The sequence below is a fragment of the Lonchura striata genome, chromosome 3, assembly GCF_050655825.1.
Source record: "Lonchura striata isolate lonStrDom1 chromosome 3, ASM5065582v1, whole genome shotgun sequence".
Classification (NCBI taxonomy): domain Eukaryota; kingdom Metazoa; phylum Chordata; class Aves; order Passeriformes; family Estrildidae; genus Lonchura; species Lonchura striata.
Genome location: NC_140705.1, coordinates 75,530,455 through 75,547,435, shown reverse-complemented (window position 1 = coordinate 75,547,435; position 16,981 = coordinate 75,530,455). Strand labels below are relative to the sequence as shown.

General features: G+C 35.1%; 1 protein-coding gene across 27 annotated transcripts in view; it reads left to right on the top strand.

The window, feature by feature from the left end:
* Positions 1 to 16,981, top strand: part of AFDN (afadin, adherens junction formation factor) — a 119,387-nt gene that overhangs the window by 69,179 nt on the left and 33,227 nt on the right. For all 27 annotated transcript variants that reach the window (XM_085575496.1, XM_085575495.1, XM_021544189.4 and 24 more), the window contains 6 exons: positions 1,356 to 1,450; positions 3,336 to 3,601; positions 4,065 to 4,208; positions 5,335 to 5,533; positions 7,133 to 7,236; positions 8,676 to 8,762. In XM_085575496.1, the coding sequence (XP_085431622.1) occupies positions 1,356 to 1,450; positions 3,336 to 3,601; positions 4,065 to 4,208; positions 5,335 to 5,533; positions 7,133 to 7,236; positions 8,676 to 8,762 (895 nt within the window). The remainder of the gene's footprint in view (positions 1 to 1,355; positions 1,451 to 3,335; positions 3,602 to 4,064; positions 4,209 to 5,334; positions 5,534 to 7,132; positions 7,237 to 8,675; positions 8,763 to 16,981) is intronic.

Below are 16,981 nucleotides of genomic sequence, written 5' to 3'. Positions count from 1 at the left end.
CTAGCCATGGTTGAACAGTTTAGCTTTGAGGGGCTGTGTTTCTCAGAAGAGCAATATGTGTAATTTGTGAAACCTTGTCATTGCTTACAGAACTTCAGAAAGGTTTCAGGGGAGCACCAGACCCCTTTATACGGATTCCCACAGATTCCTTTTTTTTTTTTTTTCCTGTTGGTAAATTTTGGGCAAGTAGGGCATAGCAAGTAGCTGTTTTGACAAAGTCTTTCAATTTTTTGTAGTATCTCTAAATCACCAGTTGTTAATGAAGCTGTGCTTTTTGCCGCAGCTCAGTGTCTTGAACTGGTATCTTAAAATAATTTCCTGCTATTTTAATTGGCCAGGTAGTCATCAAAGACAGAATATTGCTGCAGCTAGGAAGGAATGGTGCTGTATTTCTCTCTACATTATCAGCAATCTAGATGCAAATTTAGTCTTGAATTTTCGCTGTGTGGATTTTCCCTAAGTATAGTATAACATGGCAGATTCCAAATGCATGTATTAAACTTCTGGAGACTCCTGGAAGATAGACTTAGAAGGCAAATAAAAAAGCACAACTGAAGCATGAACAGAAAGAAGTGCTGTGGAAATGTCACTTGATCATAACTGGTATATTCCAGGACTGGTTGAAATTGCCATGGATTTAATTTCTAGCAATTGTATTTTGTTAAAAATGTTTCCAGTGAAACGAAGGGGGAGTTTTAGAAAGACATGAAATGTTTTCTTGCATACATACCTTTACAATCTGATTACTTTTTAGTTTCAGTTTTAACAGAAAATAGGAATTAGCAAAAACAGAGTAAAAGAGAATGTTTAATTATTTGAAGATAAGGGATATTAAAACAGATTTTCATTTTGAGGTAGTTAAAGGGGAGAAATAAAAGAATCAAAACTTTCTCACACAAAACCCTAGGGTAATTTCAGGATTTTGTGTGTTGAGTCACAACATGAAGTTTATTTTTTCTTATGTACTACTCTTGCTAGATTTTAAAACAAATAAAAATTATTTCTATTTGGAAGAAATTATTTTTTCAAACTTATGGAACTGAAAATTGGCCTGACAGCATCTCTTCGTGTATCATATGACTTTCTCTTACCAGTGTGGTAGCAATATTGCATGTAAATGATGTAAATGTCTGTGCTTGTTCCCAGTAACCTAATTGTTTGTCCAATGTTTCTAGGAAATAAATGGGAAAATTGGTCTCTCAGGCATTTTAAAAGTATTATTTAATTTCCTATAATCACATTCATAACACAGAAATTTCAGGAATCTTGTAATTTGATAGAACTCTTTTCTTTAGAAACTTTGTAATGAACTCATAGAGGATTTAAAATTCACTTTTTCCCCCATTCCTTTCCAGGTACCTGGTTCATTGTCTGCAATCAGAGCTTAATAACTACATGCCAGCATTCCTTGATGATCCAGAGGAAAATAATCCTCAGAGGCCTAAAATAGGTTAGACTACTTGATCTCTGCTGAATATGATCTCTTAAATCTGTATCCTCCTTGTGCCAGGGATTCTGAAACTGGATGTTGTGCTGCAGATGCAGTCTTGCAATGCTGAGTGCATAGGAAGGATTGCTTCCCTCTCTCCCTCCTGCTAGCTGCACTGCTGCTGATTCAACAGCTAAGTGTGCAGTTGGATACCTTTCAAGCAACAACACACTGTTCAATCACATTCAACTTGTTGTTTACTAGGATCTCTCCATGATTTTCATCAGGGTTGTCTTCTGTTCAGGTGGCACCTGTCTTGTGCTGTTGCACAGACTTACTCTGTCTCACATGCAGGACTTGACAGTTGCCTTTGCCTTCAAGAAGTCCCTGTCAGCCTATTTCTCCAGCCTACTGAGGCCCTTCTAAAAATACTGCTGCTCTTTAGCATATCAGTATTTTGCCCCCTCTTGATATCATCTGTGAACTTGCTGAGAATGTGCTCCATCACATTGCTCAGATCATTAATTAAAGGAATTCATTAAACAGTATTGGTCTCCCTTCAAAACATGAGGGAAGCCACTAATCTGTAATTGCAAACTGGACATTGTATCTGCAAATCTACCAAGTCCTGTTGTCCAAGTGTGGTTGCTATCCGTTTATCCAGTCCTCACCTTGACAGTTTCATTGTAGAGATGTTATGGGAGAGCCTGATCAAGAACCTCCCAGCTACTAAGATCAGGCTGACTGGATGTGTAGATTCCTGCCAGAGTTCCCTACTGGGATACTTGAAACACGATACTTGCCATCAGAGCACTCTGCTCAATGTGTGCTATCACATTCTGCCTGTAATCCTGGCTCAGTGACTGTGCTCAGACTTCTTAATGCCTCAGTAATTGAAGGAAAAGTGATCTGCAGACAATTAAACAGAGCATTTTGTTGAACTATGAAAATTTCATAGATATTTTCTGGTAGTTTAGGTTTAAGCTTTCTGTTCTTGCTTTTTCTCCTGCATTGAGCCTTTAAGGAAGACTGAAGATGCACTGCTATGTTTGTAGTGCCTGGTACTGTGACAGTACTTCTGGGGATGCAAACCCAGAAGATGTAGCAAAATGATACTGGAATAAAAGCAGATGCTGTTCTTATTTCAGTTATTTTTGAGCTGCATTATAGATTTCTTAAAACCTACAGATATTTTTTTTCAGACACAATGATGAGTTTCAATTCTAAAAAACTAATGGTGTTTTCAAAAGAGATCTCCAATGAAAAGTATTCCTTTAAAGAAGACCTGGAGATAAATGTGTTGCTTCCAGTGGGAAGCATATGAGGGTGTTTGTTTTTGGTGATGCTAATAGAAGTCTTGTTCCTTGTTAGATAATGTTGCAATAGAGTAATTGGAAGATGGGATTTTGAAGTGTTTTAAAAATCTGATGTGGAAACAGAAGGTGCATTCTATAGTTTTAAGTGCATCATACAATGCAAATAACTTCAGCTGAAATTTCTGAGTACAATTCGATAATTAGAAGAGGCTATGGAATAATTGGAATATGCATTTGAAACAGTAGAATATAAAGGTTGCATAGAAGAATATAATATGAGCTTGTTATAAAAACGAATAGAAAAATCAGTTTACTGAAATGAGAATGTGATTTAAACAATGGGTATAGACAGTATGATAAATATTTTTCCCAAGAATTTATTTTCATTTCAGGGGTTGCATTCCACATAGCATTTTAATGTTGTTTTATGTTTAAAATCATGGACCAGTAAATGTATTTCTGAAAGACTATGTAATTAAATAGACATAGGTTCCACCTAGCATTCACCAGCCTGAGTGTCATTGTGTTACTGCCTAAACCAGGTGTACTCTGCAGTTTGTGCACGAGTGACATTTTGTTTATCTCTGTAGATGATGTGCTGCATACCTTGACTGGAGCCATGTCCCTGTTGCGAAGATGTAGAGTAAATGCTGCTCTGACCATACAGCTCTTCTCCCAGCTGTTTCATTTTATCAACATGTGGCTTTTTAACAGATTAGTTACAGCCCCAGATTCAGGGTTATGTTCACATTACTGGGGAGCTATCATGCGCCAACAGCTTGGCCACATTGAAGCCTGGGCAGAAAAACAAGGTTTAGAATTGGCTGCTGATTGTCACCTGAGCAGAATAGTACAGGTGAGTGTATTTGTGATTGACACTTCTCACATATTCGTATATTCAAAGATAATATTTGCGTACGCTGTGTTCATAGAAAATAGCCATGTGGACAAGTATAGCTTGTGTGAGTCAGTCCTGGAATGCTGAGGTAGCATTGAGGCAAAGACACAAAACGTATTTTCAGTATTGTTGATGTTTAAGTTACAAGTGAAATTTCCATTTATAAGACTGAGCTGTAACTATACTGAACAGAGACGGGAAGAGTAGCTGAAAAATTTATATGCTTCATTTATGACAGATTTAGTATTAATCCATCTTTATTTAGTGTTTTTTTTTGGGGGGGGGCTATTGATGTTGTTTCTGTTACAAATCTGTCTTTTTGCTTTCTCTTTTCCCATCTTATCTAAAGAACATGTAGACACAAGGCTTAAAGTTTTATTCTGTTTGAATTTGTCATCTGGGATTTTTTTCTCCCCTCTAGGCAACCACATTGCTTACCATGGACAAATACTCACGTGCAGATGTTCCAAATATTAACAGTACTTGCTTTAAGCTGAATTCTCTGCAGCTACAAGCCTTGTTGCAGAATTATCACTGTGCTCCAGATGAACCACTCATCCCAACAGTAAGACTCTTCTGTCACTCATTGTCCAGTTTTAACATACCTGAGATAAAAAGCACCAGCTGTATTGAATAGCTATCTTACCTTTGATGGATGTACTTCACTGACTCCAGCAGGGTGTTAACAAGAATCTCTTACACTGAGTTGGAAAGTACCATTCCATGTTGCACATATTCAGAAAGGTGTCATGCATTACACCATTTGTAATGAAATACAGGAAGGTTCTAGATGAGAGAACAGAAGCACCCCTAATATCTGGTTCTGGGTAACCAGAAGGAGCAAAGTTTGATAATTTGTAGAAATCAAAGGAAAGCATCAGAAACACTACACTTTTTGACATGTGGGATATAAATATTGAGGGATACTGAATCCCTTCATAGAGACAGCAGACAAGTTGTCCTTTGATTAACATATTGATACCTGGAACTTGTATATATATGTATAATGATGGTTTTGGGACTGTGGTTTTTTTCTTGATATTTAAGATGACTGACTATTAGAATTTTTATCCATGGTAAAATTCAGAAGCTGCGTTATTGCAGAATTGTAAAAAACACTCTTCAGGTAAACTCTGATAGTTCACTGATCTCAAAAAAACCCAAAAAAACAAGGCAGAGGCGGTCTAATATTTATATAGCTGCATGCATTGTGTACAAAGTCCATCTTTTTTTAACTTTGGATACATCTGTTTATTAAGTCAAAAGCACTAATACCACAGCCCGAAAGATGTTGGGGGAATGGGAGGAGGGACTTGTAATTTGGAGATGATTTTATGTATTGGCTACCAAACTAAAAAGTTTTCCTGAAGAACATAACCTATATTACCTGTTTACACATAGGTAGAATTCCATAGTTGCTTGTTTTTTTATTGTTATTAATAATAATATATTAAAAACATGCACCACAGATTTGGAAAATACTGAAGTAAAAATAAGAGCTTCTGTCTCATTTGATAATACAATTATCTATTGGATTTCATAAACTAAAGCAGTGTAGTGTACTGACTGTACATAGCAGACTCAAATAAGTTGATTTTTCTTGCAATCTTAGCATCTTTTTAATGTAACATTTTTTTATCTTAATAAAATGATCCCTTTGTAGTAATGATGTTTTTCTGCCTTCTGTCCAGGAATTGATTGAGAACGTAGTAACTGTTGCAGAAAATACGGCTGATGAACTTGCTCGCAGCGATGGCCGAGAAGTTCAGCTGGAAGAGGATCCTGACTTACAGCTGCCTTTTCTCTTACCAGAAGATGGCTATTCCTGTGATGTTGTCAGAAATGTTCCAAGTGGTTTACAAGAATTTTTAGATCCACTCTGTCAAAGAGGTTAGTTCATTTGTTGTTTTGCAATGATCTGTGTAGCAAACACAGAATGCAGAATATATTTTAGGTAAGTGTATGATTCAGTCTTTTTATACTGTGTTATTCAAGTGTTTGCTTTTGCAAGCCATTAAAATTATTAAGGCTTTTTTAATCTTTACCCTTTCTCGCTGTCCCTTTCTTTCAGTTTCAAGGTCTAGAATTACTAGAGCCTGCTGAAATACTGTTTTGCCTTTGCTCCAAAATTTTTTTGATTTTTAAAATTAATGTGACTTGAATAGTTAAAATCAAACTTATTTTTACTCATCAGGTGCTTCCATGTAACATTAAAAAACCTCATGAGGTTAAAATAATTCTTTCACTGTTGATCAGTGTAAGAACTTATGGTTTGGGCATTTGTAGTCCAACAGAATTTCAGATGACAAGTAGATTATAGATCTTGTGGTTGCATGAAACTGAGTTAAACTTGTAAAAGTAAAGCAGGGGGTCTGGTCTGAGCATTTTCACTAAATGAACAAGTTATAATCTTTATTTGGTGCTACTCAAATTTATTAGGATTTCTTGATTTTCTGCTTAAAAGCAGTTTAAAAAAAAACTTGTACAGGAATATCAAGGTAAATAAGAGGCTGTAGCAAAGGAGGCTATTGAAAAAGCAGACTCTATACTACAATGAACCTTTGCAATTGTTGCTTCCAACTTGGTTTATAGAAAGTTATATTCTTGTATTTAAAAGAAAAGTAGGAAACTGACTGTTCTGGAAGCCAAGTTAGTAACAGAGGATGTAGTTCTGAGACTAAAGGAGCTTAGTAGAATAAATTATTTAATTAGTAAGTATAATTCAGTTGCCATGCAAATGGCTGTATAGTCATTATAAGTAAGGCTTTTTTAATGCATATGTTCAAAATTTTACTTTCTGGGTATACCTTAAATTATGCTGAGAGACTTTTTGGAGTGAAACAGTGTAAACTGAATTGCTGAAAAATGGTCTTTATGAGGAGGAGAATATAATTATTGGATGGAGTGATTAATAATTTCTCTGTGATATGTATTCTCAATGTCCCTGATTTAGGAGAAAATATTGGATATTTCTGAACTACTGTGGCTTCTTTTTCAAAATTATAGGAATTTTTCAAATAACAGAAAGTAAATCAAACTAAATACCTGTTAATTGCAGTGCTGCATTTAAAAAAACATTGAGTGCACACAGAGCTTCTTTGCTAAATCTATGCTGAGACTGGTTTGCTAGACCCTCTGTAAAGTAGATTTCTGTAGCAGTGTTTTAATCAGAGTTCTGGTAGTTTCTATTCTAAAAGAGGATTTGGTGTTTTATGTCTCTTCTGAATCTGGTTGGTAAAAGCAATATTTTGCAGCCCCGGAGTTTCCTATGAACTTGCAGTGTTTTTAAATAAGTATGTTTCTGAGAAGCAACAGCTATGGAACTATAGGATTTTGTATGTACTAACATAAAAATGCAGCAAAGCACATAATGGCATCTGATATATAAGATTTGACATGTTAATGAATATAAAAAGATGAATACTATTTTGTTTTAATTAATGTCTTGAGAAAGTACCATGGCTATATTGATGTTACTTTTTCTTTCAGGTTTTTGTAGACTAATACCTCATCCACGGTCACCAGGCACGTGGACAATATACTTTGAAGGTGCAGATTATGAAAGTCACCTGTCCCATGAGAATGCTGAGCTGGTAAGTATTGATTCAGTGAATAATTACTGACTGCAGGCTTGGTAAGGCATTGAGTTTTATGTGATCAGTTTTATTCCTTATTAGGAAAAATAGGCTTCATTGTTAAACGTGTAGTTCATCAGTGAATTTGGTACATTTAAGGAACTGTTTGGAGATTTTTTTTTCTGAGTCACTGTTTTTCTAGGCTGTAGTATGATTATAATTTTCACATAAGTAAACTTTGTCGTATTCTCCCAATCTGAGAATAAACAGTGAAGAAATTTCTTCTAAACACAGGCAAAAATATATATGGATGTGGATCTATAAATAACTTATGGAACTGCAGGCTGCTTTTATTTATAAATTAGCAGTTACCAACCAAATATTTAATATTAAGTTCTAGTCTAGTGCTTTTTCCTGGAAAAAATCAAAACTCTTTAGTTTTCCTTTACATTATACTTACTAAAAAGGACCCCACTTCAGTGCAAGGTAAGGGTTTTTTTCGTTTCTGTTGTAAGGGTTTGTTTGTTCTGTGATGGGTTTTTCTGTTTGTCTGTTTGAATATTAAAGTTCCTGAACAGCTTGGTTTTGGAAAGATGGTGGCTTTATGTGAAATAATTTTTAGAGCAACTAAACAGAAATAGCATTATATTTTAATTAGTATTTTCAGCTTAAAAACTACTTGCATTTTTAATACTTGAACTCAGTCAAAAACTACTAATATTTTTTAAATTCCTCTTCTTGGCTTATATTTTCACTTGTCATGGGTCTTGTTGACCTTGCAGTTATGTTTCAGTCTGCATACAAGCTAAAATGCTACAACTGACATTCCTCAGCTAATGGAGATTGTGATGACAAATTTTTGAATTGAGGAGCCGGCAATGTTGAAAGATATAAAAAAAAATAAATTACTGAACATGTCTGGGGACATGAGTATTCAGAAGTGAAATTTTTTTGAACTTTATTTCAGAGGTTTAATTCTGCCTTCAAAATGAATCAGTTTCTTAATAATTATGCAAAGATAATGCCATCTTCTGGATGCAGCACTAAAGATTGAGCTCTCTGTGTAGATCACCATTACCTTTGTAATAGAGGCTTATGGAGTCTGCATTTCAGTTTTTGTTAAAAGTTACTACAGTCTTATAGACTGGTTGCATTTCGATTTTTGATTCATTTATAATCTCTTTACTGAATTAAAGAAGGAGGAACAATGAGTAGACCTCAAAGTTTCAGCAGTGTAGTATAACACAGGTGTTGTACTTAATATGAACCTGTATTAATTAAATGTTAGCTATTCTACCTGTAAAACAGATACCAGATATATTATTTATGGTGTGAGACCTGCTGCTCTAACAAAGTAGTTTTATTTGTAATGAACTATTTTGCTTAGTTACTTTCCTAGCTTGGGATTGAATATAAACTTCTGAATTTTTTCTTCTTTCCCCTTCACTATTTGATAGGCTCAGCCTTTGAGAAAAGAACCTGAAATTATCACTGTAACACTAAAAAAACAAAATGGAATGGGACTGAGCATCGTTGCTGCCAAGGTATGGAAGTCAGTTTGCTTAAGTCTTACTGAAAAAAGCCTGCTGTGGAAAATGTTAATGGTAAAAGTCTGTTTCCCTTAAGTTATTTGTGCGCATTTTGTTGATCATGCTATTATTCTGATTGGGAAATGTTTCCATAAAACACGCAGATGGGGACAATACAAGGGAAAACATAATATGGATGTAGTTATTATGACACTTCAATTCAAACCTCTTCTCCAGGTTTATTCTATTTTTCAGAGCCAAAAGTTAGCAGTGTTATTAAACGGAATTAATAAACAGGTGTATTTAGCTCTTCTGCTGAAAGTAAAGAAGTAAACACAGTGTGTGTGTGGGTTAATTGATGAAGAAACAAAACAATTCAAAGTTATGCATTAAAGTTGGAATACTTTCTGCCATGAAGACAACACCTTTTCTTTTGTACAGAGTAGAGGTGCAGGAATGGCTTTTGTTTCTTTACAGTGGAGACATACTGCATAATAGCCAAAATTGTGGGTGTATGCTGTAGCTAGCAGCACTACCTAGTAATGTATAGAATGCACATACACCTCCAGCCACCAGATGGAAGACTCCACTAGTTAGTTGGTTTTGCTTTATTAACTGAATCAAATAGCAAACATAATCTTTAGAGTTTAAAACACTGTTGCATAAATTATGCAACAGTGATACCGAAAAGTCTGTGTTGTGATTAGGTGGTTTACAATAGATGGAAGAAGTCTTTCTTAATGTGTCTGCACTGTGGAGTATGTGAAACTTCAGAACACTGTGGTACCCCTTGGTGCCCAGTGCATGAGCTGAAAACACAATTGTTTTAAGTTACCTCACATAATTAATTGCTTCTAAACAGTACTGTTTGTTTTGTTTGTTTGTTTTTCTTTTTACAACCTTCACTCATTTCATAGTCTGTTCTTGAAATGGTAATCTTGCATGGAATTTTTAAGAATTATTTCTGACATCTGTAAAAGAATTCATGGTGTCAGGTGCATAGTTCTAAACAATCAGCAGTTATTGAGGAAACAGTTCAGGATCTGGAAAATGTATTTTCTGCTCTGATTTTAGTGGAGTGGGTTAATAATTAGAGAAGCAAATGCTTGTTCTTGCCACTGGATTAAATATGTATCAAACTTCTGACTGCCATCTACCTTTCTGTTGAATGTTTCAACATGTGCCATGGAAGTAATTTTTTTCACTTTACTCTGTGAAATATAATTTCTCATCTAGAGTGAAGCAGCATATTACAGGGGGAAAAGTTTCCTCTTTCATTGGAGCTGACTGGCTCCTGGATGTTGATTTAACAACTGACATTTAGCTTCCATTAGCAGTATGTAAGAATGCTACTGGTCAGTGTGTAAGCTTGATCTGAAAGTTTTTTACAAGTTATTTAATACATTTCATGAGTTCTGACATCTATAAAGGAATACCCGATCAGTCATGAAAGGAACAGTTTTCACCTGCACAGTTGCTGAAACACTGGTTCAGGCTGTTATTTTTCATCTTAGTGCTGTGTGCTGCCCTAATACTGGAATTCTGTTATAAAAAGTCATGTTTTAAATCTTGTTCTGAAAAGCAAGAAACAGGTTATTTTAGTTTTGGTCTATGTACAATAGAAACTTCTGCTTAATATGAAGTCATCAGAATGTTCATTGGATAGAAATGATTGTATGCATTGTTTGAAACAAGTTGCTGTAGTAGTTAAGTGGGATTATTTTCAAGAGGTTCAAAGTTGCTTACTGAGAGTAATTATCAGCATGTTTTTCCTGTAGTAGGCTTCATTTAACAAAAGAGTAAAGAAGAATACAAAGAATGCACAAGCATTCATTTTCTCAGTCTGGTCAGAACAGAACTGCTTAGAGAATTGAGTGAGTGTGACTTGAGAAGCTAGCAAGGGTTGGTGCGGTTTTTTTTTTCTATTCCTTAGATTGTTGATATTTACTGGCATATTTTTCTAAATGTCTCAAGTAGTATATCTTTTAGCAGCATAAAAGTTAAAATTCTGATTTTTAACTTCAAAAATGCAGAAATAATACAGTAGACTATTTGTTAAAATTTTCTAAACGTTAACTGGGTGGAATGCCTGAAATGAGAGGGAGAGGCAAGTGTAGAATAGATTCAGATTTTTCTAAACTTTCTAATAGTAAAAGGTTGGCTATTAGGTGCTCATGAAGTTGAAGAAATGAAAGATCATACTTGCTGCTGCCCTGCACAGGAGTCTGATTGCTGGCCCAGTTGTCTTTAATGAAGTATTGGTTTCTACAGTGCTGCGAAAGGGCTGTCTCAGTAGAAAATTCAGCTGGTCAACAGGCCCTGCTCCAACCACTGAAGGACAACCCTGAATCTGTTCAGCTTTTGTTAGGAAAACAGATCTTTTCCTATGATGTGACAAAGTACTTGCTTTGCAGTAACATGTTGTGAGAATACCTTTGCATGTCAGCGCTGACTTGCCTTTCTTGTTATGTGTTATGGGGCTTTTCATACTTGCCTTGGGCTTTGGATTGAGTTTGTTAATGTGCAGTTTGATGACATTCTAGAGGTGGACAAAATGGGCAGATTATCAGGAGATCATAAAGAAAAGTAATACCAATGAACTGCTTTTCTTCCTTCTACCCATTGCAAAAAAAATGTGTGCTTACCTAGTAAATCTCTGTTCATCTCTGAGGAAACATCTAAAAAGTTTGTTATCTAATGATTGAGTTTTTATTAGTTTTGGGGTTTTGTTAGCTTAAAGTCTGTGCCAATTAAGAGTTTCTAATGACAAACTAGAAATCATAACTTATATATACCTTTACACCAAATGTTCATAATTATCAAGCTATTGTTACACCTTCTCTTCTGCAATCAAAAAATAAGGATTGAACTTGAAGCAAAGGTTGTAGAAGCAGATAAAGTTGATTATCACCAACTTGCATTGAAATGCTGTGTACCTGCTTATTCTTATGATAGTAGTATTACCTTGGGATACCAGGTGATTGCAAACATGTATATATTAATGTAATTAAAACCAAAACAAAACCTGAAGAGGTGAGTCAAGGAGTATATGAAAGTGTCAGGTCCCTGGGGAACCCTGTGTTGGATCCTCTTCCCACCTAGAGACAGGTAAAATGTTTAAGTCTATTACTTACTCATATTTTATTTAGAAGTTTTAAAGGCCCTCCAGGAGTGCCAGAGAGAGCAGAAATTCAGTGCATCACGTAATTGACCTCACTTTTGTGTTATCTGAGGCAGGACAGCCCCTCTGAGCAAACATGTAGTAAATGCATATGCTGTATGCAAACATAGCAGAGAAAACAAGTTAACTTATGAAACAGCTGTTAGCTTCCAGAGCACTGTAAACAGTGTTGTGCTTGCTTGGGTTTTGTTTTTTTTTAATATAAATTGGAAAAATATCTAACAGCAATTCTTAAACTGAATGCTTTAAATCATTTTTTTTTTTTAATTTAAAGTATATAGTTTCATATGTGATCCAGAAGAATAACTTCTTGTTCTGCCCTTTGGTAGATACTGCCAGCTTGCTTACAGTAATACTCTGTAGCTTTATTAGCAGTAGCTTTTGTAATGGAATATGGAAATGTAGTTGGTAGGAGTGGTTGGGCGTAGGGAACGGGGAACAGTGTTACTTTTTGAGGTTGTGTGCAGACTTTGGTTGCTCTAACCCTGAAAGATGTTTTGATGTTAAAAGCTGCCAGACTCCCAACCACATTGTGGTTAAGTTTTTATGAAATCCAGATGATTTGGAAGCTGCGTGTGCATGCAGTTTACTTTAAAAATATATCACTTTTTTGGGTGCTTTTGCATGTGACTTCTTAGCCATCTGTGGGCCAGCACATTACTTCCTGTTTAATTTGGAGGTTTTTTGTCTTTAGTACAAAAGGTCTCCCTTTTTGTTTTTTCTAGCTGTTTTCAGAGTTTAATAAAACCTCTACACTAAATGGAAGTCAGAACAGCATAACTGATTACGTAAGAGTCTGAATATTGTATTGGTTATAGCTGGTGTTGATAAATGCTACACTGTGTCATAGCATCGAGCTCCGAGTTATCTTGATGGGTATCTTGGAAAATCCAGCAGACTAGAGCTGGTGGTTGCTGTTGAGGGCTGGAAGAGAAGTGGAGAATTGTTTTTTTTCTTTCAAGGATCTGTAGTCCCGGAGATCAAAATGTGGTTTTCTGTTGTTGGAAGAACAGAATCCATGGTAAGTCCGTTCAGGTTTCTGTTGGGACTGTTTCTCTCTGAAGTTTTACTATCCCTGTACTTTTTCCTGCTCTCTTGCCTGTTTAAACCTGCCAGTAGTTATTTGTTCATGTAGCAACTATGTAATACAGCATGCAGTTAAATATAGTCAGATGTTAGTAGCTAACTTTCTAAAATCTAGAAAGAAAAAACTAATTTTTTAGTTTGTTCTTCATATGTACTCCTGAAATTTGTGGAAGTGATTATTAATATTTAAAGTTTCAGGTGTGATAACTACTGTTTTACTATGTCAGAGCATGAATAGCATGACCTGTGATGTGTTTACTTGTCGTGTTAGTTGGCTTTAATCCAGGTTCCTCTAAAAGTCTGTTTTCCTCTTACAAAATCTTAGTAGAATAATTAAAATCAATGTCCCAAGCAGTGTGAGTAATACTCTCTAGACCGTTCTGAAAAGATCAGAACATACAAATTTGTTGCAGTTAAGGTGTCTTATTCAACACGTTTGCAGAGGAGAGGCATTTAAATTCTGTTTAAATTCCTGCTGCATGAAAGGAAAGATTCCCATGTCCTGCAGGAATGATAGAGGAAATTTTGTTGATTAATCTTTGCACGCTGGTTATACTCGTTAGTGTTTTGTGATTTAGTTCTTTAAAGTATGGCACACTTCTGCTTCTTGTCCAGTCATCTTTTAGTAGTATCTACAGAAAAAGTTACCTTAAAATATATACAAGGAACTTAAAATACATATGTATATGGCCCCACTGGCACATAAATCAGAGTGTATTTTCTAGGATTTTTTAAGAGGTAGTCAGATTAAGTAGTGCTTACTGAAATAGTATGAGGGGTGAAAAGGCGTTTCTTTTTTGAATAGAAGCTTTTTAAACATAAGTATGACTGTTCAGCAGTAAATACTTTGGGGAATGGATTTACTGTTTTAAAAAAAATTTGTAACATTTGTATTATTTGTCAATCTTGTTTGTTCATAAGGAAAAGTTAAATTATTCTAAGTTGCTTTAATTTCTAAACCACTGTTTGTCATTTTATATTTAGCAGTCAGTTCAAGGTGTTAAATTTAAGGAGGATTTGAGACTACAGGAATATCAATTTTAAAGTAAAATTTTTATGAAGGTTTTTCCTACATATATCTTGTAGGAGATCCATGTAGAAGAAACAGGTTTAAACATGAATTTAATTTTTTTTCCCAAAATTGTAAATTATGCTTATAGTTAATTATACTGGTAACAATACACAAATGTAGATCTAACCTCTGTTTGCAAATATAGATAATTGATAGGATTTTTTTTTTTTTTTTACTTTCTTAGCTTTTCACATATGTTCTAAGTCTTAAGATTTCAAATACCTCAGCATTTAAAGCCTTCCTGTGGCTGTGTTTTCTAAGTTTGTAAGGAAATTTTCTGGCCTTTCCTGCCAGCATGAATTAATTGAAATGTTTCAGTAATAAGATTTAAAATTTTGTGGAGTTGGTTTTTTTTTTTTTAGTGTTCAGTACTAAACAATTAAACTTAACTACTGGTGTTGCCTTAACAAGCTTCTTTCTTAGGAGGATCTTAGAGAAAATACACTGTATAATTCCCATTTCCAGAACAGATTTCTCAGTTTCTCAGTCTCACAGAAATAAAATAGTATGTAGGTTGCCAGTTTAGTCTTCATCATGAACAAATAAGTAACTGTTTTGTTAGCAGCTTGCCTGGTTTTTGTTGATTCCTAACTTCCAGCAGAGTTTTTGCTTAAATTTTTGCCCTGTAGATGTTGTACAAAATTTTTTTAATGCTTTTATGTGCTGTGTAAAATCTGAAGGTTACACCATCTCAGAGTGATTATTATTCTCAATAGCTGTGAGACCTCAGCTCTGCTCAAGTGGAGTGGATTTTGTCTTACTTATTCGCCTGTATTTAGATTGATACTGCAAATATGGGACTCAGACATGTATTTTAGGCCTTCTGAAAGACAGTGAGTTTTAACATTCATGTGCCATTTTCTCATGGCACTATTTCCATGTGTTATCAGGCACTTCTTATAAGAAACATGCTTGCTAAAACTGTAGTGCACATACACTGTAGCTAGAATTCTTGTACCAGGCTTCGTTAAATTCTGGCATTCTAATAACTTTGAAAATTCTGTTTAGATGCATATTAATACAGCTTGCCTAGTTTTTTTCCCCTATTAATGGAAAAGACTTTTGGAACTTAGTAACTTCTGTGTTGACTTTTTACTCAGTTGGAGTAGGAATTTAGGTGCTTGATAGTATGTGTTAGTGTACACACTGATCCAGGATTACAATGTATCCATCTGAAACTCCAGAGCCTGTATTATGTGGAAGTTAATGCTCTGGGTTTTTTGGGTGGTAATTTATCCTTAACTATAAAAGCAAGTTCCATTTCTTTGAAAAAAGTGTAGAGATACAGGGTGGGGTTTTTTTTTCAAAATAAATTGCCCACTATGTCTTGCTTGTGAAGCCTAATGCAGACATAATTAAGCTGAACCATAAAATCAGAACTGAGTTACCAAGGAAGAGCAACGTAGAACCTGCAGTACTTGTAGATTTGTACATAACTCTTAAGTATTATTAGTGTGTCAGTGTTCAGGGAGAATTTATAGCAAATGTGCATTAAAAAGTTAACCCTTGTCTAGTGAAGTAGAGCTCAAGCAATATATTTTCCTTGTGCTCAGTGAAAGGTTTTTCCTTCAAAACAAAAGAGAAGTGGAATAAAACAGGCTCATATATATAACTGCTTTTTTTGAAAATTAAGAGTGCCTTTAATCCATTTGTAGTATATTAAGTTGCATCATTTATAATAATAAAGAAGACTTCAGAAAGGTTAAGAAAGACTAATGAACAAAATTTGCTTAGTCTTTTACAAATATTGTATATGAAACCTTTTGCATTTATTTACCACCTTTCTCATTTCATGAGAGTAAAGTTAGGAACTGTTGCACACTTGATTCCAATCTTAGAATTAAATGTTAGGCCTGTTGCCTTCATGGAGTGTGGGAGAAATCATGCTGTTGTAAATGTATATATATCTGTTTAGCACAAGATGCTAGAGCTCTTTGCGTCAGTGTACCTGCTTTCCATGCTGAACACTTAAAATCCCCATACAACTACATATGCACAAGAGTACAGTACAGTATAATTTATTAATGCCAATTCAGGACATCCACTTCAGAACACGGGGTTGTCCTGTGAGAAGCACATTTAGAAGATGAGAGTATATTCACTTGCTTGCTGTGTGTGCAAGTCAGTCTTGGTTGCAAACATTCTTTTATTAAGAAGAAAAATATTCCATTAAAAATAACAAAACTACTATTCAGTCTTTTCTCTTTACTCCCTTAGAGGTTTCTTGTAAGTAGAGCATCTGGATACACCAGATATGAAGTTTCTAGGTTGTTGGATGGTTCAGATGTTGGATGTACTGCTGCCAATCTACCTTTTTTTCCTGTGTAGTGAGACATTTACCTGTTTTTTTCACCCAGTGCAGTTTAAAGCTGCTGTGGAATTGGTTGTAGCAGTTAAATGGTTAGTTTCTTTGCCTGTTGAATAATGTTGATTATCACCAAAGGTTTGGTAATAATCTTGTGATTGTTTTGTTTAATGGGAAATATTTTGCCCACTTGTGACTGTACTTTTTCTAGCTCCAGAAACGTTTGGGTTTCAGCCCCTGACATATGTATATGCGGAGGAGTATGTGAGAGGGAAAAGCAGAAGTATGTTGTATGTAGAGTATGGGTCAGTTTTAAAAATCTTTTTAAGTCGGGGTACAACATGACTCAGTGCAGCTGTAACCACAGCTAACAGATCAGTTTTAGATACAGTAGGCTGGTTCACCTCATTTATATTTGAAAAGTATTTTCTCTAATGATGACAGATTTCCAAAGTGTCTGCATTGGTCTTGAGGCAGCACAGGCCTTAGCTTTCTCGACCAGAAGCTACAAAGTTGGCCTTTCTCCTGTCTCTGGGCCCACAGCAAGTAGTTCAGTGAGTCTTAGACTTAATATGTTTAGTACCTAAAGA